The sequence below is a fragment of the Alternaria burnsii genome (assembly GCF_013036055.1).
Source record: "Alternaria burnsii strain CBS107.38 chromosome Unknown 746, whole genome shotgun sequence".
In the NCBI taxonomy this organism is placed as follows: domain Eukaryota; kingdom Fungi; phylum Ascomycota; class Dothideomycetes; order Pleosporales; family Pleosporaceae; genus Alternaria; species Alternaria burnsii.
Genome location: NW_024066109.1, coordinates 1,020,568 through 1,046,379, shown reverse-complemented (window position 1 = coordinate 1,046,379; position 25,812 = coordinate 1,020,568). Strand labels below are relative to the sequence as shown.

Sequence of the window (25,812 nt, the reverse complement as noted above, 5' to 3'; positions counted from 1 at the left end):
TGACTATATGAAACCCTGCTTTATAACTCAATAATCTCTTGGATCTCGTCGATAATGTCGCTCCAGACCGTCTTCTCCGGCGCGAAATAGGTCTTAAAGACATCTATCAGCACCTTATCCCCCAAATCCATGTGACCACCCTCTGTAGTCTTGAAGTGTAGACCGCCCTTCGTGTCAAGCTTCTTGAGCCCAATCCAATCCTCTTTGTAGATGTCGCGGTCCCTCAGATCCGTGACCTCATTGCTGGTGGTGTTCGTATACGCGAACCAACCCGACTCCTTCGGTATAACAGTGGTGTCGTCCTCGAAGACATACATGACGAAGTTGTCCAATGCAGCGAGGTTTTTCGCGTAAGTGACGTTCTTGAGCACCCTTTCGTTGTTGATGTCAGCGAGGAAGTTGGAGGCTTCGAGATACTCTTCCGTAGGTTCGCCGGTTGTCTCGTTGGTGGCTTTGAAGTACTGCGCTGGAACGAGGTGACCTTGTACCCATGCGCCCCAGGTGTTAGCTTTAAGTAAGTTGATATAGCCCTTGCATAGCCAGTCTCCATCTTTGCAGAGCTGGTATTTTGCAATACCGTTGTGTTGGCTGCCAAAGGTGACCAAATTCTTGACGTTTATACGGTCGCCGCAGCGCTCTACCAGTCCGCGGAGGAACTGCCCACCCTGCGAGAAACCTAGCGCGTTCAGACCTGGCGCCCTGCTTAAAACCTCGTGTTTCGCGATGTCGTCACAGACTTGCGCAATCTGCTCGGTAACATTGCCGAGGAACGTCGCTGTTCGATCACTTCCGGCGTCTTCGTCGAGCCGGATGTAGTATACATATGTGCCAGGGTTTGTCTCGTTTGCGAGGTCACCGACGCTGTGCAGACCGTCTGCAGCATAGTTGTCGCCTAAGCCATGCCAGATGAGCAAAGGAAGTGGCTTGGAGTCGCTCCGTGTAAGTGGCGACGCGATTGTCTGCGTCACGAGTAAGAGTGTCGAGAGCGGAAGTAATCGAAGCATTTCAGCGGTTGTCTGATGAAAGTGAGGGTTGTAGGGTTGGGAGGCGCAAGTTGAGTGCATGAGACGCGAGTGTGATCTACGCTGCATTGCATGACGTTAGCATCAAGCCGAGGCAGGTACAGCCGAGCAAGGTCATAGCTCTCCATCGCCATAATATACAGGCAAAACATAAAGCAAAGTTGTATCACTACTATCATAATGCATTTGCAGAATAGAAAACTTGATATTGCAAAGAGCCTGCATTGGTGGATGCCAACCAGTGGTATATTACCATATCGTCAAATAGATCTTTTGAACACCGGAACGCCAATGCCATGCAACGATGCCCACCATGGATAGCTCAACCAGCGATCAGTGGTGTCTGCACCGACTGGAGCGCATCCTGCTTCATGGCCTTGCGCTTCTCCTTGCTAATTGAGCTCTTCTTCTCTGTTTTCTTGGCCTTCTTAGCTTCTCTCCTGGCCTGCTTCGCGGCAAGCTCCTCCTCGTCGAGCATCTCTTCTTCCCACTCATCCCACTTCCTCTTGCGCTCTGCGGACTTGCCCTTGGGCGTGCCTTCTGTGATGGCACCGTGGTATGGTGCGTCGCGAACTTGCTCAGGCTCAGCCCACAGCTCATCAGCGAGCCAGATAGGTAGAGCCTTGGTCGCAGGACCCTTGACATGCAAACTGCGAATGTTGCGCCAGCCCTGGCCAACGTGCTTGTTGACAACTTCGGAAACAACAGCGACAGTGTTCTCAACGATCTGCTGAGAAGTCATGGAAAGGTTGCCGATCTTGATAGAGGTGTTGGCGGATGGGCTCATGCTCAGGTAGGTCGAGTGAAGAGCCGACTCGATCTCCTTTGCTACACCTTGTGGTGTTCCGACGACGTTTTGTGGCTCCTTCGCGTCCTTCTTTGCGCTCTTGTCGATGTATGCACCTGCAGTAAGACGAACCGGAATTGGGCGCTTTGACTTGCTCTTGTAAAAGGTTTTGCCTAGGCATTCTGCGACAATCTTGATTACGCGATCGTCGACCATGAAAACGTCGTACTCAGCGAGGAGTGCACGCTTCTGCTCGAATGCCTTGTATCGCTTCTTTAGCTTGTCCACGCCGAGCACACGTTGCACCTTTCCGCGAAGGGCTTCCGGGAAAGCGTCAGATGCGACAAGGTCTTTGTATGCTCTCTGGGGATCTTTGGTGAAGATGCATATCCGGACATCGTTTGCGATGATAGGGTGAGGTAGTTTGCTGGGTACTGTTAGCGGTGTGTCGCAAGCGCTGTCATGTGCGAACCTACATGGCTACAGGCTTCAAGCTCTTAGTGTTGCCGATCTGCTTTTTTGTCGCCAGGCTGAGGAAGATGGGCTCGTCAACCTCCTCCGCCTCGTCCTCGTCGGCCGCCAAGCTCTTCTTTGGTGCCTCTTGCTGCTTTTCCTCGACATGCTTCTTCATGTGCGCAACGAGCGCCTTCGCCGCGCGCTCGACTTGCGACGGATCAAGCTGGTAGGGTGTACCATTCGTGGTGTTGGTGGTGAGAGGCGCCTCGGTCGCCTTCCCGGCCTTCTTAGCCAGGGTCTTGGATTTGGCCATTGTTGCTGTGATATGTTTGCGATGTTTCTTGTCGCTGGAAATTCTGGGCTAGACCCTGGACTGAACTTTCCAACTTTTTGCCGGTCATATGGTTTCTCCGAAAGACCGAGACTAATGCGGGGCTATCTCATTGAAAGCGGAAGGCGAATGAGCATCCTCAACCAATCATCGCGTCGCAGTATCTCCAAGCACACGACAGGTTGCTCATCTTTGCATTGTCACCAGCCGTCCAATATCAAGTTCACCTCTCGTTCCCATGCAGTCAGCCGCTTCATCAGCAGCGCGTCAGTGGTACGTACCCGGCGTGGTACATGTGCTATCATCACTGGCGGCAATGGTGAAGAAACTACTGCGAGATGCATTCACCTCTCGATTATCATCCCAAGTCCTGAGGAATCACGAATATGACAGCAGCTGATGGACTCCCGCATGGCTACATGTACGAGATTTACTGGTTCGTGCTATCGATTGATCGAAGCCATCCGGTCACGGTCGAGCCGAAACGCCGTCACCGTGCGCTCGCCTGGCCATCTTCTCACGACGCGTCTATACCGCTGCGTGTTCGCGTCCGTCGGCCCTACAGCTCCACTTGGGTTACGGACGTGTTTGCTCTCGTGTTAGCTGCGTCGATTGCTGCACAAAGTTTTTCTTTTCACTTGCGTGACGTTTGCCTCCATTTGGGCATAGGCGTAGGACAGTGGGGCAATTTGATCTTTGTGCATGAGCGCGCAGTATCTTGAGATCTTGATACGCGTTCACAGTATGCGTATAGATGCCCTTTCCCCTTTATATTGCACTTTGGTACGGACAGTGACTTTGGCACAAGAGTCGCACATGACACGAGTGCATCACCAAGCGTGATTGACTTTGTCTCAGCGCGTCAGCTTTAGCAATGATAGTGCGTTAATGTGGAATCGGCTGCAGCGTAGAGGGGCTGGCAGAGCGGAGAAAATCAAGTTAGAGAGGCAGCCGAGGAGACAATGTATGTCATAGGTGTAATAATTGTGCTCGTGCACAGAGGCTGGTGAACGCATGTGGCAGAATATGCCGAACTTTGGGACATGTATCGCGAAGGGAGCGCTGGAAAAGTACAGAAAGATACGCAATCGGATTAGCTGAGACATGCAGAGTGCTTTGCATTTGAGAGGATGTTACAAGAGACATATTGCAAGGGAACAAAGCGTGGTGAATTTGGGTGCTGGTTCTTACGACGGCCCTAGCTTCATCACGCTAGCCAACCCACACCCGCGTCGCGACGTCTTCCACGATCGCGTTCGTGACTGACCCGTAGTTTCGTAGTTGACTTGATGGCCTCCTCCTCCTAACCTACGTCTTTCTTTTTCCATACTGCCGTGTGCCTGCCTTCGCGTCTTCAACACTCCTTCCGCAGCCGCCGGCTCGCTTGTCTCCCTTCGAGACACGTCCACCTTACCCCATAGACATCGACACGCCAGGAGCCTCGCGTCCTAGGAGCTCCGCACACAAGATGGACTTTTCACCCACCAAGACGTTGTCCCAGACCCTCATCGAGTCGACAGAGCCGCACTCGGGGCATGCTCGGAAGGCCACCCCAACTCTTCTTCCGGCCTTCGGCGAGGATGGGCCATTCTCTTCATCGCCATTTCCACGTCCGGCGTCCTCGAAACGCAAGTTCGAAGAGGACTCGCCCACCTTTCCCAAGCAGCTGAAGTACTATCCAACCCCGCAGCCCACATCGTCGACCAACATTATTTCCTCGTCGCCCCGCCATGCCCGGCCGGGCTTCGAACGCACCTTCTCGGCTCTGTCAGAGAGGACCCCGCTCGGTGCTGTGCCCACGCTCGACCTTCCTGCAGACGGCGAAATCGTGAGAATGGGCAGGAGCTCCAACACGTCAGATTACCAGCTCTCTACCAACCGCCTCATTTCACGCGTTCACGTCCAAGCCGCTTATCACGCGCCAAGCCCACCATATCCGCATGGATACATTGAGGTTGAATGTCTGGGATGGAACGGTGCGAAGATCCACTGCAAGGGACGCATCTTCGAGCTGAGCAAGGGGGACACGTACATGTCAGAGAACCCCGAGACGGCCATCATGCTCGATGTACAGGACACCCGCGTCATGATTGCTTGGCCATCTATCCCTGTATCAAAGTTTTCTTGGGAATCCGAGGAAGAAGGCATGCCTACTCCGACTCGCAACCGTACCCAAGAGAACATCTGTTCCAGCCCTCCTGTCGTTCCACGGTCACCTGTCTCGCAGAGCCCGATCCGCCCTCCCGTCTTCGCCGGCCTTGGCACCAACCTGCAGTCTGGCACCGTTGAAGTCTTCGAAGATGCCGATGCCAGCGCGGATAGCCCTAGCATTGCCACCCCAGGCTCTGCAGACCAGACCTTTATCCGCCCCTCTCTTCCAAGCTCCAAGTCTAGCCATGAAGTACGTCCTGTTGTCGATCTCAAAGAGAGTGTGAACTTCGCCGCCGACGACTTCTCCGACAATGATGAAGAAAACGATCCTGTTGTACACTCCTTTGGACCCTTCGGTCAGAACCTCCTCAGTGGCATGGCCTCGTTCAACACAGCTACGCCAACGCAATCGAACACTCCACGTATGCGCGGGCCACTACTGTCGCCGTCCCCCAAACGTCGCGTTACTGAGCCTATCCGATACAAAGAGTCACCGATCAAGAACCATGTCATCAACCAATTGGCATTCTCACGTATTCACTCTCAACCATTGTCCGCTATTCACAGCAACCTTCCAGCTGAACTGAAGGCCTGTGTGAACAAGGGCGCAAATGGCAAGGATGAAGAGGGCACTGGCACGTCGACTCCCCTCCCTGAGCTCTCTAGAAAAGAGTTGAAGAGGATTCTGGATGACACTCCCTGTGTTGGTGAAATCCCTCGTGCTGGCAAAGATGCTGCTGGGCAGCCGCTCGAAAACGAATTCTACTATGTCCCTGAGATGGACTCCAACCAAATGAGGCGCGAGACCATTACAGCTGGCACACGCAGCACCGGACTGCGGTCTGTCAGGAAGACGCACAAAGTACGTATTACGCCTGCTTACCCACGCAATCCCCCACTGACTATTCTTAGCAATATTATTGGAAGAAGCCCCGCGTTTGAGCATGTCCATCAAAAACGGGCGCCACACACCAGTCAGCAGATTACTTCCCACTATCTGTCATGTGTGCTCCTTATTTCACTGCGGCGCTGCACGCGATCATCACGTCTCGAACGCCAAAGTCTATATCGACCGCTCAGGTACACCTTTTTGGATTCTTCCTTGTTTTTGTATGCATAGCGAGGCGTTACGATACCATTTGCACGCTCCTCGTTGTATTTCGGAGTTTTGAATTTAAATTTTTCAAGTTTGCGTGTACTATTCTTTTTCTGGGGTAAGTGGCTTGTTAGATCAAAACAAGTGTCTATTCTCTTCCTGCTAGATACGACACCCCACAAGGTCAGCATCTCCGTTCCACGTTCTCGGTGGCGCTTCTGATCATGGGGGATTGAGGATACGAGTGTTCACTATGCGAGCAGGAGGGAGTTTGTGTGTACTCGTATATTCAGAATGCTTTGCGATAAAATCCATCAAAAGTACAAAAGTTGTCGCGTGTTAATGTGACCATCCCCATGCGAATGTGACGTTCATAACTCCGTCAAGGCTTTGTGTGACCTGGAACAATCAAAACTGATCAATAGCGACAATGGTTCCGATGGCAATTTCCTTGCAGTATCCCTAGGGGACCGCTCACCGCAGTTTGCAATATGGTTTGTGACGTCATACATGGTGCGGTCGTGACGCGATCTCACGTGACCTACCTCCATCAGGTTGAACAACATTACAAAATCACGCTGTAGCAGACGAGGAAGAATCGAAGCTGGTGGTTTTTGAATTTGAATCGATTCACTCTACATGCCTGGTTCCCTTCATAAAGTCCCAAATGCGAGACAAGACAAGCACTCCATTGATGCCATGTGCCGTGGAAGAAGTAGTAGTGACCTAGCCCTCATATCCATCGCATGCAATCGTTGCAATTCGTATCCACCGACCCCGTTGCTCTCTTCGCCAGACGCCGATAGGAGCGAGTAGTTTACTTCAACTTCTTCTTGGGGCGGAGCTGGTTGGTGTGACCGCACTTCTTCTTGCGCTGTGGTCTTGTTAGTAAAGGTCCGATACCATGTCCGTTCTCCTTGTTCGATCAAGGACTGGAGTCGTGGTTATGACATACGCAGTTGACAGCCCTCGGTGGCAGACGTGCGTAGCACTTGCGGCAGATCATCTTGTCGCAGTTGTACTTGGAGGCAAGCGCCTTCAGCGAAGGCTCAATGATACCACCACGGAGACGGAGGACCAAGTGGAGGGTTGACTCCTTCTGGATGTTGTAGTCGGACAGAGTGCGGCCATCCTCGAGTTGCTTTCCGGCGAAGATCAGGCGCTGTTGGTCCGGGGGAATACCCTCCTTGTCCTGGATCTTGGACTTGACGTTGTCTACCCGTACTGTCAGCCTAAATCCTCCTTCTTCGGTGTCGCTGTGCAAGCGCCGAGCGACGCGGTGCGGTGCGGTGCGTTGCCGTCGTGTGGTGCTGGGATTTGCGTACCGATGGTGTCACTGCTCTCGACTGCGAACAAGTTAGTGCATGCTCTAATACATTCTGTGCGTATGAGATATACCTTCGAGCGTGATGGTCTTGCCCGTCAGGGTCTTCACGAAGATCTGCATCTTTGGCGGTGTTGCGAGTGTTCCGTGATCTCAGGATCGAAGTCGAGGGCGAAGGAAGACGAATTCCACACACTGTGTGGGTGTCTGTGCGGCGCGACTAGGCTGGTCGGCGTTAGCGTGTTCCCGATGCCCCTCGCGTGTGACGCCTTCCCCAACCGAACTCACACCCATAACAGCAACGAACATCTGCAATTTATTGCGGAAGATAGACCTTCATCATGTCTTGCATTCTTATCTTGAATTTTGTAGAAGCAAAAACTAGTATTACACACGCGGCGCGCGGCCACCTCATCAAGCTTGCCTCTTCTGTGCCCTTTTCCACTGTTCAACCCTTGCCTCTGTGAAAACCACTGCCAAAGTGAGCATATTCACAGATAAGCCAGCTATTTTTGCAGCTTGTTCGTATAGTATCTTCGCTGCGTCTGGTAACTTTTGTTCCGTCTTCCAGATTGGATACGCCTGCCCTACCCTAAGTACCCCGGTGTCCTCAGCTACAACTGGCATCGTATTCATCGCGCCATGAACTGCCTTCACGACCTCTAATCTCTGACCTAGAGGAATTTCACAGGATAGCTCCTGTGGGGGATGTTGTGCCTCATTATTGATAGGAAAAATGTCGTACAAAGCGTTTCGAAAATCATCAATGTCCCTGGTGCGCTGTATTTCAGCATTATCCAGAAATGTACTGGCGTAGAAGTCCAGATACTGGTCCATATCTTGGGATTCCATCGATAACATGTCCTTCTCCTGTAGCTTTGTCAACTGTTCGGTTGTAAAGCGTCCGTTGTCTCCTCGCCTCGATTTCTCAGCGGCCTGCATATGCTCGCACCACGCCTGCCAGCTCATCACCGCTGCTGTTGGTTCCGATGATGACTTTGGATAACGTTTCTCATCATCAAGTGGGTAGAGTACCTTGATACATATGATGAGGCAGCTCACCAGTTGCGCCTCGGCAAGATGCCGTATACCCAGACGTTTCTTACCGCTGTAGTGGGGAGCGAAATCGTAGCCCAGCAAGTCGCCAAGACGTCTAGTTGCATCATACAGCTCAAGTGGTAAGGCGAGCTCTTTTAAATAGCGGAACAGCAACAGCGGCACGTTGAGAGCCGGCCAGGTTATGCCATGGTCCTTACTGTAGCTAATTTGCAGGTCTGCGAGTGTTTTGTAAAATCGCGTGTGAGTGAGTGGTGCGCTTGGATCAAGAACAGCGTGGTAGGCAGGTGGTAGCCGATCTCTCATGGTGAGTGGCAGTAGCTTGATTGCTCTTCGATATGCCAAATGCCCATCGGTAGCCCATGCATGGATGTCGCCGGGCGTAAATGGCAGCCTTAGTGTCATGATACCAAGATAGCACAGAACTAGACAGTCTTTAAGATTGGGTGCTGCCGACAACCTCAAATTTCTCTTTTCCTTTGCATCTCGGAGGTAACCTTTCTCATTGTCTGTAGCGTCATCCTCGCTCTCCAGAGTGCTGAAAATCTGTTGCTGGGATTGGGATTCTGACGAGTCTTCGTCGTGACTCGCAATCCTGTCTCCAAGCTGGGCGATACGCAGTGCCCAGAGATCGCGCGTGACGGCTTCAAGTTCAATCGGTAACCCTCGGTCTTTTACGAGATACCAGAGCTGATGTCGCAGAATCAGTTGCAGACACTTCAAATACAGGTCAAAAGCTCGAGGGCCCTTGTAAATCCTGCCAGTCGATTTGTCGTCTTCTTCCGCCTCTTTCTTTTTGCGCGTGACTGTTCGGGCAGCTCCTACGTAGTCATCATCATCTTCTCCGCGGACTAGACCCGCCTGTTGGTGGCCATTCTGACAATACAAGTAACCGTCTTCGCCCTCCTCGTAGCGTCTAGACCTGCAGTTTTCGACGCCACAAACGGGGCCTTTAGTCGACATGAAGTAGGCTTGAGCGTAGTCGATAATTCTATCGCGACAAGGTTGATATGATGAGGAGTTGAAGTTGAGCAGGCTGCATGCCGTTGTGCGCCGAGTTGTTCATGTTACAATGGCTTTACACATCGCTTTGCAAGTAGAAGTTCGCCAGCCACTAGCGCGGATCCGGGAACCAGTCACACGAATTTTCTACCAATGAGAAAGACGACAATTGCCGTAAAGTCATCACCTTTTATTCATTGCCAGAAGCGTAAGGGATATATCTAGGAAGGGAAATGAATCGTAATACGTTTCCCACACATGGCAATGCAAGGAACCCAAAACCGTCCGAAGAACCTCGTGCATTGGTCGCCTTGTGCAAGCTAATTGCACGGGAGAATGCTACGCTTGCCGTGGAGCTACAACTTTGCACACGATATGCAAAGAGTGTCGTAGCTCCGTTCGTAATCTGTCTGCAATCCGCGCCTTGCTTCCTGCTAAACAGTCTACGTATTGAACGATGCGCTTATTTAGGAGCCTCCTTGGCGTCGATGCAGGCCTCCTCACCCATAGCAGTAAGGATGATGACGTCTGGCAGCATGTCAGTGCGGTGCACGGAGGCTTTTTCCGGGTTAGAACTTACTGGTGTCCTTGCCGTCCTGGTTGAACATCTTGTCGATCTTGTCACCAACCTCGCCCTCGGGGACCTTGACGTCGTCCTTGGTGGAGCCGTCGTCGGACATGAGGGAAAGGAAACCGTCGTCAGTAACGTCGAGCTGGATCTTGTGTTAGCCTAGACTTGGCAATGGGCGACTGGAGCCACTTACGAGCTGGTACTCGCGACGGGTGACGTTGGGAACGTCCATGTTGTGGGTGGAAGGGCAGAGATCTTCCAACTTCTTCTGGGTGAAGATGTCGATGGCGACCAGATGGACCTTGGCGTGACCGTGCTTTCCGGTCTTGGAGGTGGTCATCTCGACAATCTTGCAAGGGCGGTTCTTGATGCAGACGAAACCGTTCTTCCTCAAGGCAGAACACTGCATGGGGTAGGTAAGAGAGGCACCCGCATCGGCGCTGTCGAAGGTGTGCTCATGCTAGAGACGATAGAGTCAGTACAGGGCGTGACGAAGAGGCGCGAACGTGGAAGTCGCCTGGTCGCAGCTGGCGACAGTGCTCCGAAGGGTGGGGTAAAGAGCACATGCGGGGCTAGTATCCGCGGAAACGTACCTGCGCGTCGTTGTCCGCCATGGTGATGAATGAGAGTTGGATGCGACGGTGAGGAAGAGTTCGAGTTCGGGCTGCTGGTCGAAGAGCGGTGGGGTGGGCAGAGTCCTTAAATGGGAGATGGAGAGAGAAGTCTTTTGCGTGGGCAAAATTGGGCAGGCGCGGAGGGGAAGGTGGCGCTAGCAGATCCCTGTCTAGTTCGCGGATTAAACAATTGCCGGCGTCCTTATGTGAATCCAAGGTGCCCTGCCATCGTCCACGACGCCAACATCTAGTACCTGATTCTTAAGCGACTGACTGCGACTTGGTAGATATCATGTGGGGCTTGGATAGGCTCTCGTCATACTCGACACCCGCCGGCATGCCGCCTCCGCGACGCGATTCCCACTCGCCAGCTCCTCGAAGGGGCTACCCAGCTCCGGCGCAACCTGTCAGACCGGGGCTCAATCCACGATCGTCTTCGCTGACACCCCTCATATCGCCCAATGCGTCGACTGCGAGCCTGCCTCTATCCGCGCGTATGCCAAACGGAGGACTTCGTAGGCGGCAGACAGGCGGCATCCCTCCCAACGTGCCAGATCCCATACACGTGTTAGAGTCCATCATGGGAGGGCTACCGCGCAACTCGTCTGCGACGAACGGGGAAGAGGTAGCGCATATATCTGGAAAGCCTGACGAGGTAGTGGAAGATATTGAGTTTGGGGAATTGAGCTTGCACGATTTCGTAGCCGTCAAGACTGCAGAACGACAGCAACCCACTTCTGTACATACATATAGTACGCAGTCAGTCGAAGAATGTACGTGTTCATGTTCAGGGTCGCAAGTCTTTGCTCATTGTGTCTGCAGATGACAAAGACAAAGACAAGTTTGAGGACCTGCACAAATCTATATTGGCGTGCGACGAGGTACTCAAGTCGGTCGAAGCAAACCTGACCAACTTTCAGTCCGATCTTGAGGCCGTTTCCGCCGAGATAGAATCACTCCAGAACCGATCTATTGCCTTGAACACCAAGCTAGAAAACCGTAAGGTGGTTGAGAAGCTTCTGGGACCGGCGGTGGAAGACATCAGTATATCACCAGCCGTCGTGCGCAAGATCGCCGAAGGCCCGGTCGACGAGGGTTTTGTGCGCGCCCTTACAGAGGTCGAGAAGCGGTCCAAGGCGGTCAACGATAAAGCCAAAGAGAATCCAGAGTTGGCGGCCATAAAAGACGTTAAACCACTGCTAGACGATCTCATAAATCGCGCAGTTGAACGAATACGAGACTATATAGTTGCTCAGATCAAGGCCATTCGCTCACCTTCTATCAATGCGCAGATTATCCAGCAGCAAGCATTCCTGAAATACAAAGATTTGTATTCTTTCCTGGCGAAACATCAGGCAGAGCTTGCACAACAGATAGCACAGGCATACATATATACCATGCGCTGGTACTATCTCAATCATTTCAGCCGCTACAGGTCGGCGCTTGAGAAGATCAAGGTACACGCCATGGATAGGTACGACGTACTGGGTGAAGATCCCAGCGCTAGAAGGACTGGAACTTTGCTCGGTCAGTCTCGAAACGCACCAGTTGCTTACGACGCTTTCTCACTCGGACGACGCCGCGATGCATTGAAGAGCTCTTCCGTCAATGCCTTACCAGCCAATGTCGCCGAAGATGAGAAATCACCCCACTATTTGGAGGTACCTTTCCGCAGCTTTAACCTCGCACTCATCGACAATGCATGCTTCGAGTATACCTTCATTTCTACATACTTCGCTCCATCGCAAAACTTCCATGCGATCTCGCGGACCTTCAACTCAATCTTCGAGCCTACGCTAGCAGTTGGGCAAGCGGTTACAAAATCGCTTGTGGAAGCAACAACGGATACACTTGGGATACTGCTTTGCGTACGGCTAAACCAGCACTTTGCATTCGAACTCCAACGCAGGAAGGTTCCAACAGTCGAAGGTTACATCAACGCGACAAACATGCTGCTATGGCCACGGTTCCAGCAGGTTCTGGACATGCACTGCACATCGCTCCAGAAAGTCACAGCGTCTCTGCCAGGCCGCCCGTCGACCGGGGCTGCGTTGCTTGGCTCTAGCTCGTCCAATGCAACCTCTACTGCGCCAACACCTCTCACACAGAAATTTGCAAACCTACTCCAAGGCATATTGGCCCTCTCGTCGGAAGCAGGTGATGATGAACCTGTCAGCGTATCTGTGGGTAGACTGAGAAGTGAGTACGAGGCCTATCTTACGAAACTGAGCAAGGGTACTAGCGACGCACGGAAGAGAGAACGTTTCTTGTGCAACAACTATAGCTTGGTATGTACGATCTTGGCGGATGTTGAAGGGAAACTTGGGGAGGAGACGAGGGTACACTTTGAAAAGCTGAGAGATGCTTTCGACAAGTAGGCTAGTTTTGAGAACCATCCAGGAACTTGTACTACAGGCCAACAAAGGTTCTCAACAACGTTTTCCAGTTCACGTGACTCTTCCATACGTTAAGCACACGCGTACAACCGGCTCTACCCGTGGTCAAATTTATGTGTTTGGGACTTTCACCTAGAGTGTCCATTTTGTTCTATTTCTGTTCAGATCTGACTTCAGAACATGCTACGTCACTCGCTAGATGCTATCCAAGCAGATGATAGTATACAATTGCTCCTATTCTAACCCATGAGCGGCGCCCAGTCCTTAGCAGCCTGCTCGCTGAAGAAAGGTTTGACGTAGGTTCCCTTGCCAAGAGTGAAACCCTTGCTTCTCAACAGCATGTACATAGCGTTCAGGTGGAAATAGCCTGATCCATGTCAGCACTCAGCCTACGCGCAGCTAACACGGGAATACGACTTACCGTTCGGTACAGCAAAGCTGTTGTAGAAATCAGCCGTGCTAGTCATCTTCAGTGACTTGCCAGCAACACTGACTTCGAGGCCCTTGTCGGCACTCTCGTTGAAAGCCTTCTCATCGACAGCATCATAGACAGCAATGAGCTGCTTAAAGAAGTTGATGAGATCGTCGATGGACGAGAAGGAAGAAGGGTCCATGCTCGGGGAAGAAGCAGAGCTGAGCTTGTGCTGGTCGATGCCTTCGAGAGAGAACTTGGCGACGAGAATGGGTTGCATGCGCAGGGGAAGCATGTCACCGATCTGTGCGTTCAGTACGTCTGCGTCAGAGGGCAGCGAGGTGTTCTTTGACTGCTCATCTTTGGCTGCTGTGAGGAAGCTGACGGCGCTCTTGGCAGTGCCGCGAAGTTGAGGGATAGTGGTTTGGTAGAAGGAGTATGCAGACATCTTGGCTAACGTTTAGAGATTACGTGGGGGATGTGCAAGAGTAAGAGGGGTTGCAAAGTTTGGAGGGGTATGTAAACGGTTGAAGTACGCTTAAAGACTTGTAGAGGTGGATACTAGAAAAAGAAGAAAGGGCGATCGCCCGAGCTATTTGTATATACCCGTAGACTTTGCCCTACACCACTCGCTACTCGCGTTACACGTCGGCATATTGTTTACCCCTCGATCCTCGTATCGGATGCCGGCCCATTGTTTGTTGTTAAACCCGATCCATTGATCTCGTCTCAGACCCATAGAATGCGTATCGCCGCGGTATGCCCGAGTGGGCTCAGCTCTTTAGCCTACTTAGTCCTATGGCGGTGTAAATTAGTAATGGAGGCCTACATGGTGTCTCTCGAAGTAAACACCTGTCAGGTCTAGGACTGAGTGAACAACATGAACATTGAACATATAGTGTCTTTGAGATCTGGGCGAGATAATATGAAGTGTAACTTAATTGTATGTAGTCTGAAGTGGTGAGACCGGAGGGCGGGCCTTTCCGCACTAGCACTGCAGGACATATGCGCACGGACCGTGGAAATTCTACACTCGCCACCAAAGACCTCGGCGCGTACATATGGACACGCCGGACTACCTCACATCCGATACAGTAATAGCTTACACATCTTCGGTGCATACCTTGTTCGGTTTCTGATTGAACAACCAATACTCCGAACACCGAGCATGGCCAAGCGGAAGCGCTGCGCAAATGCGCAAGCTCAGGTCGTGAAGAAGCAATCCACAGCGGGCATCCCAAGTCCACCACAAGAGGCGAATCCACTCGAACCAGCAAGCGTACACTCTATAATCTCGTCTGAAGAGATTGAGGTCGCTATAGAGACACTACAGACTTTATCTGCGCATCCGCTCCTGATCAAGTCAAAAGCGTGCAAGGACCTTAGGACTGCCGTATACGACTTTCGTCAAGCATGTACTACTGGCCTGAACTCGGCTGGTACGTCTGATATCTTGAGTTTCGAAACCAAAAACTAAGTGTGAGAGTAGATGGCAGCAACCTCACTGCGCGCATATCAGGTGCCCTTACAGACGCCAAATACACGGAAGCCCTGATCTTATTGGCGGAAATGAAGATTCGAAAAGAGACTCCGACGCTGGGCGCTCTTTGTCGATGGGTACGTACTCTGGACGTTGTTTCCGGGCTCTCGATTCATGTGCAGGTTCCTAGTCACGAAGTGGTTGGTAAGAATGCGCAAAATGACGAGTTAGTCGGAGTGTTGGATTCAATTCTAAGAGTCACGGGTCCGACGGACTCGACAGCTCATGGCACAGACGTCGCATCAGGCATCTCATTACAAGACACTTGGGATCTGCGAAGTGCCAACAAGCCTACTCGTCCGACAAGACGAAGCGTTGAGGACAAGAGCATCTTCAAGTCATGCCCCCCGGATCTTAAAAACCGCTTTCGCATTATCGAAACTACACCTGGACTCCAGCGCAAACCGCCGAATCTTCATCCCGCGATCTTGTACGCTTCCCAAGACGACGCTGTGCTGCTTGGCAAAGGACCCAAAACAGAGTGTTTCAAGCACCCAATTGTGCCTAATCTTCGCCTGATCAAGGACGTGCTTTCTCCAGAAGAATGCTCCGCTATCATCGCGGCTGGAGAAACTATAGGGTTCATACCAGATGCCCCGATGCGACCACAAGGTGAAGACACGAGTGTGCTAGCACACAATTTCTACTGGATCGTCGACCAAGCCTTCCACGACAAGCTCTGGGACAGAGTGAAGGGCTTTGTGCCGGAGAGCGTGGCTGGCAAGAAAGTGCGAGGTATTAACCGACGCTTCAGAGTGTATAGGTATGTGCCTGGTGCGGAATATCGTATGCATATTGGTAGGTGATTCATCGAAATCAACTTGAGTATATTCGTTGACTTCAATAGACGGCGCATGGCCACCTTCTGGTATCGACCCTGTCACTGATGCCTATCAGTATGATGCATCGCCGGCCAACGCTCGCCAATCCTCTCTCTTCACATTCCTTATCTACCTTAACGATGAGTTCAAGGGTGGCGAAACGACTTTCTTCATTCCAAGTGTCAAGGAAGCTGTTATCAACGCCTACCCAGTCAAACCTATCATGGGTAGTGTTGCAGTATTCCCGCACGGTGAAGCCCAAGGCGCAATCCTTCACGAGGGCACTGGAGTTGTTGAAGGCGCAAAGTATGTGATTAGAACGGATGTTGAATATGACGTCGATATCACGGCATGAGGAATCGTGTTAGGTCTTATGCCACAAGATTTTCAATTTCATTACATTGCAGCATACAAAAACCGTCACATAGGTTACAGGAGTTAATGGAGGCAATGGTGATTGAACCAATGTGGCAGACAGAATCCATATCATCATTTCCAGTCATCCAAAACGTGCTACATACTCATGCTAAGCCCCAAGTCCCGACCCGATACCCTTGAAAATAACCATACACCCAGTCATATTTATATACCTTGGTCCAAAGAATTTCCAGATGCCGTCCAACGCCCCCTATTAAGAAAACAGAAACCTAATAAGCCTGCGCGACACCACTGACAGTCCTTTGCTTCATTCCGCCCCACGCACCACCGCGTCCCTCTTCAGCAATCTTGCCACTGACATCTCTCCTCCGCCCTGGCATACCCAGGTCTGAGTCGTCAAACTCGTATGGGTTGATGTAGTCTACACCAGACCGGCTGATCACTCGGGGTGACTGTCCCTTGACGGGAGTGTAGTTCGCCTCTCCGGTGCGCTTGATACTCGTGTAACTCTTCTTGTGAAGAGTGAATGGCGAGTTGGTCAAATTATGCTGCGGAACAGGCGGAGGAGTGTTGACAGCGTACTGCTTGGTTGCGCTGGGGAACTGGTTTGGCTGTTGGCGGAAAGAAGATCCCTTTGTTGGGGAGCTGGACGGAGAGTTTGAGGGCGAGTTTGCACTTCGAACACCTTCAGTTGCAGCTTTGAGGTTACCGTAGTAGCGCGATTTCGGTGTACCAGAACGGGAATGCGAGCGATCGAAGGTCTTTTCGGTGGAGATTGATGTCGTGGTCAAGGTACGCTGAAGACCGGCTGGCGGGGGCGTGTTCTTTTGGTTGTTCTCTTCGAAGGTGTTGGTCGGTGGGGGGGAGGGTAGAGGAGAGGGCGGGTTCTGGCTGAGAGGATTCATACGCAGAGGTTCGGGAACCATGGGTACCTCGGCTTCGTCCTCCATGTCAGAGACGTCTTCATAACGTGAGATAGTATTGTAGCCATTTTTACCATTCGTCGAGAACATTGATTGTTTGGGCGGTGGGGATAGGTGATTGTCGTCGTACTCGTCTTCCTGATCAGGATGCACGAACCAATTGTCATTTTTGAGGCTTTGTTGGGAGTTTCGCTGAAGAGAAAGATCGCCGGACGCTTCTTGTTTCAAAGACCGTGCGGTGGCCGGACGACTGTGGAAGTCTTGTTTCGACGAGCTGTTAATGTACGAGTCGGTTCGGGAGTGTCGCTTGATATTAGCTTGCTGAGAGAGCATCGACTTGCGTTGAGCCAGTGTCTGGTTATCTTCATCCTGGCTAAGCAGGTCTTCGCGAGTGTTGAGCTCTTTGCGGGACTGATATGCGGATGGAGGCTGAGAGTACATGGAAAAACGCTCCCTGGATTGGCGCGCCGAAGCAGGCGTATGAGGGGAGTACGTGGTCTCCGAGTCTGTTCGCGTGTGCATGAAAGCAACTTGACTTTTGTTGGGGCTTGGGATTTCGCTGTAGATGTACGAAGGAGTCTTCGAATCGCGATCTCCAGAAATAGTGCTCTGGTCGCTGAATCGCTTTTCCTGATCCGACGTAAGAGGTGTGATGGCGGAGATGGAAGAGTTCTTGTGCTTGTGCTTGGTCCTCCTACGCGAGGTCAAGTTGTCCTCAAGTGGGTTCATGTCCGGTGGCAGCTTTGCGATCTTTCGGAATAGGATAGCCAGGTACATGTCAATGACGGCTGAGATCAGATGTAAACCTCCAGTGACAATGGCTGTGATCCATGTTGTCATCAGAACTATGTTCGTCTCATTGTCTGTAGGAAACATAGTGCGCCAACGCCCAATTGTTGCAGGCGTTTCATCGGAGTTACGGCGAGCCATGAGGATGGTGAAGACATAGAACGGGATGAAGCCAGCGTCGGTGATAAGAGCAAAGAAGTGGTAGCTGGCTGAGCTACCCGCTGGTCGCGTCTTGGGATTACGGATTAGATGGTATATGGCGTATAGAGAAACGACGAGGTCCACACCAGGCTGTCCATGTTAGCGACCCATTTGCACGTGGATCAGAATGTGCTTACCGGTATCCTCAGTATGTAGCCTTCTGTGGCCTGAGCGCCCCGGATGAAGATGCCGCAAAGCAAGACTCCGACAGCACCAAGGAGAGTCAGTATCCTAAGACCAAATTGGATCCATCGTGCAATGTCGACGAAGACCTTGGTCTTGGGGCTCATTGGCTTCGTCTTTGTGTTACCGTAGGGAAGAATGAGGTAGCTGTCCGGGTGTTTGTTGAAGTCGATCAAAGGGCCTTCCTGCTTCTTCTTGGGCGGTGGAGGCGGCATGCGACTGGCCATGGTAATGGCCTTGGGGTTGAAAGTCGGCCGAGTAGGGTCGGTGTCAATCATGGAATCCCTTGAGGATGCATACATGTGGGGCTGCCAGCGGCCCGCCATAGTTGCAATGGAGAGCGAGAAGTAAAGAAGGAAGTTCTACTGCACACGACCGTCTGGACAGAAGGTGAGAGATATCTTCTCGCTTATAGCAAAGGAATGCAGATGCCAGTTGATGGATGACATGGGCCCACGCGGGGACCTGGGGAGATATGTATGTAAATACCAGGTTGTCATGACAACAATCAATATTGACCAATGCAAATCCAGAACGCCTCATGACGTGAGGATGCACGGCTGGGACGGACATGTGCATTGACTAGTGATGGCCACGAGCGGCTGAAACTCGAATTAGCCAGGAACATGTGGGGGCCCGATGAGTTGCAGTAGGGAATTGTGGTTAGTTTTACTTTGTTCGTCCAGCTTGGGCGCATCAACGGCACATTGGGCGGATAACCAGGCCGGACATTGTCGCAAACGCATCCGAGTAGAACGAGAGAGGTTAGCCAGACGCGCGCGCCTCCCGCTTATGGTTTCGAGGCGGATGCGATGGTCGTGTGTGTACATGGTGTGGTTGGAGTCCAGAGGCTTCAAGCATCGGGGCCTTAGTCATCTCGAGAATGCTCGGGCGGCGATTGCCGCTATCAAATGCAAGGACCTTCACAACATGCACATCAGCCTGCGCCTACAGAAGACGCCGTATGTCTGCGCTAGCTGCACTCAACGTATAGCAAGCGCGTCGGCTCAGATACGACGCTACCATGGTACTGCCGGGCAGTGGAGAGGGATCAGCACGATTCGACAAGGACCATCAGGCACGTTTCCGTTCAACATCGCGTCCTTATCACGACAACCACTTCGCAATGCATTCAGCACAGCCGCGACTGTTCGGGGGCGCCTCCGTGTCGCCATCATTGGCTCTGGACCTGCAGGCTTCTACACGGCGTACCGACTCATGAGCAAGAACCAAGATGCTGTGGTTGACATGTACGAGCAACTTCCGGTACCTTATGGACTCGTCCGCTATGGCGTCGCACCCGACCACCCCGAGGTCAAGAACTGCCAGGACACGTTCGAAGAGGTAGCGCAATCGCCGCGATTCAACTACATCGGCAATGTCAGGGTCGGACATGATATCGAATTGGCCAAAATGAAACCCCACTACGACGCGATACTCTTCTCTTATGGCGCAAGTGAGGACAGACAGCTGGGGATACCTGGTGAAGATCTGCCGGGTGTGTACTCGGCTAGGTCTTTTGTGGGATGGTACAATGCTCTGCCACAGTTTGCCAGCCTGAAGCCCAACCTCCAAGCGGGCGAGCAGGCAGTCGTCATAGGCCAGGGCAATGTCGCCCTCGATGTCGCGCGTATACTGCTGAGCCCTGTCGATTGCTTACGGCATACCGACATATCCGAGCAGGCTATACAAACCCTTTCAGAGAGCAGGGTGCGCTCTGTAAGGGTGGTTGGCCGGCGTGGGCCAATCCAGGTACGTCTCATGATGATCATACTTGAACGTATCGCTTACCTCAAGTCAGGCTGCATTCACTGTCAAAGAAGCTCGCGAGCTGATGAATATCCCTTCCGTCGCCTTCGACCCCGTCGACCGCTCCTTGTATCCATCCGAGATCAAGAAGCTGCCCCGTGTACAGAAACGAATAGCCGAGGTTCTACTCAAGGGCAGCAAGGCAACCAAGGAAGAGACGGCACGATCATGGGCTCTCGAGTTCATGCAAGCACCCAGGTCCATGCACGCAGACGCTGGCCAACTTGCATCCATTGCCTTTACGAAGCAACGGTTCGTCCCCGACGCCGACCCCTTCGACCAACGTGCCCGCGTCACACCTACAAATGAAGAGACATCCATGGAAGCGTCGCTAGCATTCAGATCCGTGGGCTACAAATCAACCGGCCTGCCTGGTCTTTCTGACATTGGCGTACCCTTCGACGACAAACTTGGAATAATACCCAATGACATGCACGGCCGTGTGATCACGCCATCCGCAGGGCCCGGCAATCTGACAGCTGGCCATGTCCATGGGCTATACTGTGCAGGCTGGGTAAAGCGTGGACCTACTGGTGTCATCGCCAGTACTATGCAAGACGCCTTTTCGTCTGCAGACATCATTGCGCAAGATTGGGAGGCCAACGTACCGTTCTTGAATGACACCAGTGGCGACAACAGAAGCACAGGTCTTGGATGGGATGGTATCAAGGATATCGTGACAGGCGTGAGACCGCTAGCTTGGTCGGATTGGAAGAAAATCGACCATGCTGAACGAGCCAGAGGCAAGAGTAAAGGCAAGGAGAGGGAGAAGTTCCAGAGCGTTGAAGAGATGCTCAAGATCTTGGATGCATAGAGCCATGTTACGACAATTCATTGCTACAGAGTTCTTGCTACACTCCAGCATATTATGTGCTCCTCTCGCACCCATGTAGCTAGTGCAAAAGGACGCTTCCGCAGTAATAGCTATTGTACATAATCGCTCTTAATCCTGTGAAGATCTGGATAATACAAAGAATGTTTCGGACGAACAGAACTGAGGGTTCGGGAATATTAAGATTGTATACTCTAGATGCCCCGTATCGATCTACAGTGGCATCTCGAATTGACCGCTAGTACTATCAACGAACGTCAGCATCAAGTTTCGTACTTGAGCTCACCCCACGCACATCTCAGTGTATATATGTACAGCATTCATTCCTGTTTCTCTATCATACTTCAAGGTTTATGTACGACCCTGTATTGCTTCAGAAGTTTTGCGTTCTATTTACCGGTTCCCAAAGCCCATGAAGCTATCCCTTACCGGTACATTCCCATCTATCGGCCTGCTGTACCTACTACTGACAGTTGTTTGAGTCTTCGAGGTCATGTATATTCTCGACGCTTCCGGCATTGGCGGAGGCCATAGATCCTGTACTGTAACACCCGTCATTCTTGGCCCGTTGTCTGCCGCGATCGGAGGACGAGGAGATCGCAAGGGATCAAATACGCCTGATGATGGGCGGCGCTCTCCATAAGTCGCCGACATATTGTAGAAGTCATCGTTGTCAATGCCCTGGGCCGGATAGGTGTAGCCTCCCGTCTTGGGGTTATAGATACCTCGCTCCTGGTAGTTGAGTCGCTCTTCTGGTGACAGGAAAGGGTCTTCTCGTGTATCCATCTCAGTCATGCTACCTTCTTTCCGGAAGTTGAATGGTGTGCTGATGCCATTATCTTCAGAGCCCTTGAGTTCATCCGTCTTTCTCTGTGGAAGCTTCGATTTGTTGGATTTGAAGTTGAGAGCGGGCGGTGGATCTTTTCGATCGAAACCAAATGTGGCTATTGTGTCGCTCCGTCCATGACTTCCAAAAACAGTAGCGGTCATTGGTTTAATACCCGATGCTTCTTTTTTGGCGATATGCTGTTCTAGCCATGCTCTGATGCCAACTAACGCTGTAGCACTGATCTGTATCATCAGCACGAAGCTCACAAGACCAGCAACACTTGTGGAGGTGAGAATCGCGTCAACGATGCAAAGTGATATTGCACGCAGCGTAGAGAAGCCTTGCAAGAAGGTTAACTGGCCGAGACCTAATAAGAGTTGGGTATTGATGCCGCTAATGAGGTAGATGCGTTGCGGCGTCTTGGCAAGCGCTATAGGACCTTTTACACCGGCGAATGTCGAAGGGTCGGGGTGCGGGAGCTCGGTGCGTAAGCGAGCGACGGTGAAGCCAACTGCCGGGAAGATGAAGATGAGACAGACGAGACCCATGATCTGTAGGTAAGGATGAGTTCAGATCTCTCAAAGTATATCAGTACAAGGAGCTTACCCCATGTGTATCCCGGAAATGACTTGCACTTCCCATACCAGTAATACCAAGGATAATACCAACCACGCCCAGGACAGCGAACGTGATCAAGAACCCCATGCGCCATTTTCTGTTCTTAGCTTCGTCGACTGGGTAGCCGGTGAGGACCGAGAATCGCCAGACTACGCCCAAGACAAGGTATAGTGGAAGGAAAGTAAGGAAAGCGAGACCAGCAAATAGTACTATGCGTATGGGTTAGTTGCAAAGCTCAAGATGACACATGAAAAAATCCCATAGCTTACCGTGTAGTCCTGTGATAACTGCAAAGGGAATGAGCGCTAACCCATTTATTTTGAGACTTTGACTCTCAATGACAATCTCGAAAATATTTCCCTCTGATGAAAGGACGATAGGACCTCGAGGTAAGGCTTGCAGAACAGTCGAGTCGAGAGGTGGACCAGATTGGCCCATTGCCATACTCATCATACTAGCATTCGCTTTGACCGCAGTCATAGCACCCAAAGCTGCTGCTGCAATGCCACCAATTCCTGAGCATGTGAAGGTCTCGATCACTTTCTGAGCGCCCATCTGTGCTGTCTCTGCGTCGATAGCAATAGGGAATTTAGCTTGCGCTTCGGCCTGGCGGACAGAAAGTAGGCTGGATGTCACTGCAACGTATCAGAGTGTGCAACAAGGCATTGGATGGCAATATCTTACCTACACTGGGATCCTCATGTGCTTCTTCGATACTTCTTGTACGTGATGAACGTGTCTCGGACTTCGGCATGCCTTGCGTGAGATTTCTGGCAATCTCAGCAATCAGGATCGTCGCCTTGCCAGTAAGACCTCGTGCAAAGCCCACAGCCGAGCCATTTACACTGTCGTTGAACTGTGTCGGCGCCAGGACTGGCACTTCGTCGTATGCGGTTTTCGGGACATTGCCACTTATCAAGTTCTTCACCCCTCCGACAGAGTACATCGCGCTTACAACTCCTTCAATGGTACCTCTAGCGAAGCCTTCCGCCGCCTTGGCGCCATCTATGTTCTGGAACGCCTGAGGCGGATTGCTCGCTATGAACTGTTTGGCTTGCTGGATAGCCGAGCTATTTGTAAGGAGGTTAGAGAAGATGTTTTGCGTGAAACTTTCTGCGGTTAAAGCTGTCTGCTCGTCATCTCCAGTAATGTTACCAGCAAGTATCGGTTTCGAGTCTGCAGGCTTGAAGCTCAACCCGATGGCGACTCCCATGCCTATACCTGCACCAGCTCCTGCTGCTATAGGCCGCAGCATGCCCTGAAGCTCGGTTTGATTAGGAAAAACCGTGATAGTGCCAACGGTGAAGGTTGAAAAGTTGCTGTCTTGGATGAACGATTGACTGAGACCTCGGGCGAAAGCTTGCACAGTCCCAGGAAAGTCCGTGGTTTCCATGACAGTATTCTTCGATTGTCGCTTCCGGTGTTCGGGCGCTGGCGACTTCGACGCGGTGAACCCCAGGCCGTTCCTTGCGCCCTCTCCTATACCTAGACCAGCAGCAGCAGCAAGCTCAGGAAGCTTCTGCGTCAGCATGGAGAAACTAGAGCTGTTCCTCAAGCTCCTAACCATGGCTTGAAGATGAAGGTTGGATATGATGGGCATAGCAACTCCAAGACCGAGATTTCCAGCTACGCCCTCAATGCTCGAGTCTGCCGATGGCGTCAATCGTTGATGTGTCAATCCAAAGCCCACTGCAGTTGCATTTCCGATACCAGATGCTAGCGCAAAAGCCGCAGGGCCAAGAGAGATTTTGTTGCTGCCGAACGAGGGAGTAATCTGTCTAGATAGCCCGCTGCCGAGTTGTTGAGCGGCAAGGTTCGCACCTGTTGCTGAAGCGTTGTAAGCGGTTGCAATGTTCGAAGCTATCGCGTTGGCTTCTTCCATGTTGGTCAAATTGAGAGCAGTCGTTGTACCCATGCTGTAGATGGTCAGTCTTACTCAATGATCTGGACGCATACGTACCCTAGACCGATACCCAGAAACAAAGCAGGCGTTCCGAGTGAGCCAACCATCAAATCTCCTAGACTGCCCAGTACACTCGTCAGCCCACCCGTCATATTCAACCCGCCTATGCTAACAGCACCACCTGTCAAATCTCGGAAGGCCCCGCTTAGATCATCTTTCATATCCCGCCTTTTTAACTCTAGTCGATGCTTGTTGCGAAGGTTGTTGACTCCGTCCGTTAGATTAGACCCGAGACTTTTCAGACTTTCCAAGCGAAATCGTCTACCGATATCACTTGACGAGTATGCAATAGCGTCCGTGAGCGACAGCAGTGCGTCATGTAAGCGTACGTCTTGGTTGAGCGCATCGATAGTTTGAGGCGTGAAGATCGCTGTGAGACTGTCTGGATATCGCTCGCTGGCGATCGTTATCTGCGTGCTGAACCAGAAGGCGACCGACGAATAAAGCATAAAGAGTGTCGCAAAACATGCTAGCAGGTGCCAGACCGGCCTTCCAGAAGCAAACGAAAACATTATTACAAGATAGTAGTGGGGTATCTCAACGACATGTACAAAAAGGAACCAAAGCGCGAAAGTGTCAATGGCGGTGGCCTGCCACAACGCTCACTCGAAAGAACAGAAGTAGGCCATCAGCCAAGAGCCACAACGATGCTATATGTCGAGCACGGTCGACATGGTAATGCTGTCCAGGAAGGCGTTTTCGAAACATCCTAGACGTGGAACTAGAAACGCTAGAAACACGCCAGCTCCATGTCGCGCGTGGGGCATGTCAGGAACGCGCATTCTGTGTCGGAGTCTCTTTTGTGCATTACAATGTTCTGCAAAGACTGGCTAAAGTGGACAGGAATACGATTTCGGTGAACAACACTGGTGACATACTAGGGACGATAATATTCTAAGTAGGTGTCAATCATGAACCATCATGGTCGAACAACCCAATCGCAGCTATGACTATTTCTCCAAGGTTCATAGGGTGCTGAAGGAACGGTAAAACAGCTTCGTAGAGGAGCCTCACCTGTCTCCCGGGTTGTCCTAGCAGATGTGATCATCCCGCGACGGGCCTTCCGGTGATGCGACGATCTTGAAACATGACCTTTGGAGACACCAGCCAGTGATAACGAACAATGCCAAAGCTGTGACACCAAGCTGTATAGGGCTCTTCAAAGTACAAATGCGAACAGTGCCTGAAAAACTGGAGTGGCGTTTATCGGGATCCAGAAGCGCATGCATCCGAAAACTGCGGGCCGGAGCCAGGATACTTTCCGAGGCTTCAAGGCTATTTGTGCGCTCATCAATAAGGATACGTAAAGCATCATCAGGTACTGAATCTGAATTCATGGCACGCGTACCGATTCCGCGCTCTCTGACAAGCACAGGGACAGCTGGTATGAAGCCGCAGGTGCTGAACAATTCTCTGTTACGCACGCCAAGTGAGGTTTGTGTGCGGTTCAAGTCCTATTCAGTACGGGTCCAAGTGCACTGAGGGGATCGCCATGACTGCGTTGGAGCAGATAATAATCGAAAGAGGGTCATGGAGAAATAAAAAGAACAGTTGGTGGCTGGAGAGATAGACGCGACAACGCGTCGACGCGTCGAGCACTGGCTGACTAAGCGCACCGGTCCTTCCCCGGATCAGCATGGCCCATATCTATCGCCAAGCATCTCTCCATATCCCAGCCCTGTTTTTGGAGAGCTTTGCCTCCAGCAGC

The 25,812-nt window shown here is 51.8% G+C and overlaps 10 protein-coding genes across 10 annotated transcripts; 4 read left to right on the top strand and 6 right to left on the bottom strand.

The window, feature by feature from the left end:
• Nucleotides 1-20: 20 nt before the first annotated feature.
• Nucleotides 21-2,578, bottom strand: GT037_002913 (ribosomal l1 domain containing 1; the record flags this gene model as incomplete). Its single annotated transcript, XM_038927960.1, has 3 exons — nucleotides 21-1,016; nucleotides 1,372-2,236; nucleotides 2,286-2,578. 3 exons carry the CDS (start codon nucleotides 2,576-2,578, stop codon nucleotides 21-23), a joined length of 2,154 nt encoding a protein of 717 aa, XP_038789238.1.
• A 1,486-nt stretch (nucleotides 2,579-4,064) lies between these two features.
• Nucleotides 4,065-5,689, top strand: GT037_002912 (transcription factor tos4; the record flags this gene model as incomplete). Its single annotated transcript, XM_038927959.1, has 2 exons — nucleotides 4,065-5,609; nucleotides 5,660-5,689. 2 exons carry the CDS (start codon nucleotides 4,065-4,067, stop codon nucleotides 5,687-5,689), a joined length of 1,575 nt encoding a protein of 524 aa, XP_038789237.1.
• Nucleotides 5,690-6,660: 971 nt separating this feature from the next.
• GT037_002911 (rna polymerase i specific transcription initiation factor rrn7) lies at nucleotides 6,661-9,213 on the bottom strand (the record flags this gene model as incomplete). The annotated part of the gene is made up of 5 exons (XM_038927958.1): nucleotides 6,661-6,717; nucleotides 6,799-7,058; nucleotides 7,169-7,189; nucleotides 7,242-7,290; nucleotides 7,768-9,213. Coding segments are annotated over 5 exons (1,833 nt in total), but the record flags the coding sequence as incomplete, so codon positions are not given.
• Nucleotides 9,214-9,688: 475 nt separating this feature from the next.
• Nucleotides 9,689-10,410, bottom strand: GT037_002910 (eukaryotic translation initiation factor 5a; the record flags this gene model as incomplete). Its single annotated transcript, XM_038927957.1, has 4 exons — nucleotides 9,689-9,753; nucleotides 9,806-9,938; nucleotides 9,990-10,256; nucleotides 10,390-10,410. 4 exons carry the CDS (start codon nucleotides 10,408-10,410, stop codon nucleotides 9,689-9,691), a joined length of 486 nt encoding a protein of 161 aa, XP_038789235.1.
• Nucleotides 10,411-10,702: 292 nt separating this feature from the next.
• Nucleotides 10,703-12,788, top strand: GT037_002909 (uncharacterized protein; the record flags this gene model as incomplete). Its single annotated transcript, XM_038927956.1, has 2 exons — nucleotides 10,703-11,183; nucleotides 11,233-12,788. 2 exons carry the CDS (start codon nucleotides 10,703-10,705, stop codon nucleotides 12,786-12,788), a joined length of 2,037 nt encoding a protein of 678 aa, XP_038789234.1.
• A 257-nt stretch (nucleotides 12,789-13,045) lies between these two features.
• Nucleotides 13,046-13,666, bottom strand: GT037_002908 (uncharacterized protein; the record flags this gene model as incomplete). Its single annotated transcript, XM_038927955.1, has 2 exons — nucleotides 13,046-13,173; nucleotides 13,228-13,666. The coding sequence occupies 2 exons, from the start codon at nucleotides 13,664-13,666 to the stop codon at nucleotides 13,046-13,048; spliced, it is 567 nt and encodes a 188-aa protein (XP_038789233.1).
• Nucleotides 13,667-14,386: 720 nt separating this feature from the next.
• On the top strand, nucleotides 14,387-15,934 carry GT037_002907 (prolyl 4-hydroxylase; the record flags this gene model as incomplete). Its single annotated transcript, XM_038927954.1, has 3 exons — nucleotides 14,387-14,657; nucleotides 14,708-15,556; nucleotides 15,606-15,934. The coding sequence occupies 3 exons, from the start codon at nucleotides 14,387-14,389 to the stop codon at nucleotides 15,932-15,934; spliced, it is 1,449 nt and encodes a 482-aa protein (XP_038789232.1).
• Nucleotides 15,935-16,226: 292 nt separating this feature from the next.
• GT037_002906 (uncharacterized protein) lies at nucleotides 16,227-18,379 on the bottom strand (the record flags this gene model as incomplete). Its single annotated transcript, XM_038927953.1, has 2 exons — nucleotides 16,227-17,960; nucleotides 18,008-18,379. The coding sequence occupies 2 exons, from the start codon at nucleotides 18,377-18,379 to the stop codon at nucleotides 16,227-16,229; spliced, it is 2,106 nt and encodes a 701-aa protein (XP_038789231.1).
• A 466-nt stretch (nucleotides 18,380-18,845) lies between these two features.
• Nucleotides 18,846-20,676, top strand: GT037_002905 (nadph:adrenodoxin mitochondrial precursor; the record flags this gene model as incomplete). The annotated part of the gene is made up of 2 exons (XM_038927952.1): nucleotides 18,846-19,805; nucleotides 19,855-20,676. 2 exons carry the CDS (start codon nucleotides 18,846-18,848, stop codon nucleotides 20,674-20,676), a joined length of 1,782 nt encoding a protein of 593 aa, XP_038789230.1.
• A 411-nt stretch (nucleotides 20,677-21,087) lies between these two features.
• GT037_002904 (uncharacterized protein) lies at nucleotides 21,088-24,616 on the bottom strand (the record flags this gene model as incomplete). The annotated part of the gene is made up of 5 exons (XM_038927951.1): nucleotides 21,088-22,074; nucleotides 22,130-22,350; nucleotides 22,411-22,776; nucleotides 22,826-24,057; nucleotides 24,102-24,616. 5 exons carry the CDS (start codon nucleotides 24,614-24,616, stop codon nucleotides 21,088-21,090), a joined length of 3,321 nt encoding a protein of 1,106 aa, XP_038789229.1.
• Between the last annotated feature and the right edge of the window lie 1,196 nt (nucleotides 24,617-25,812).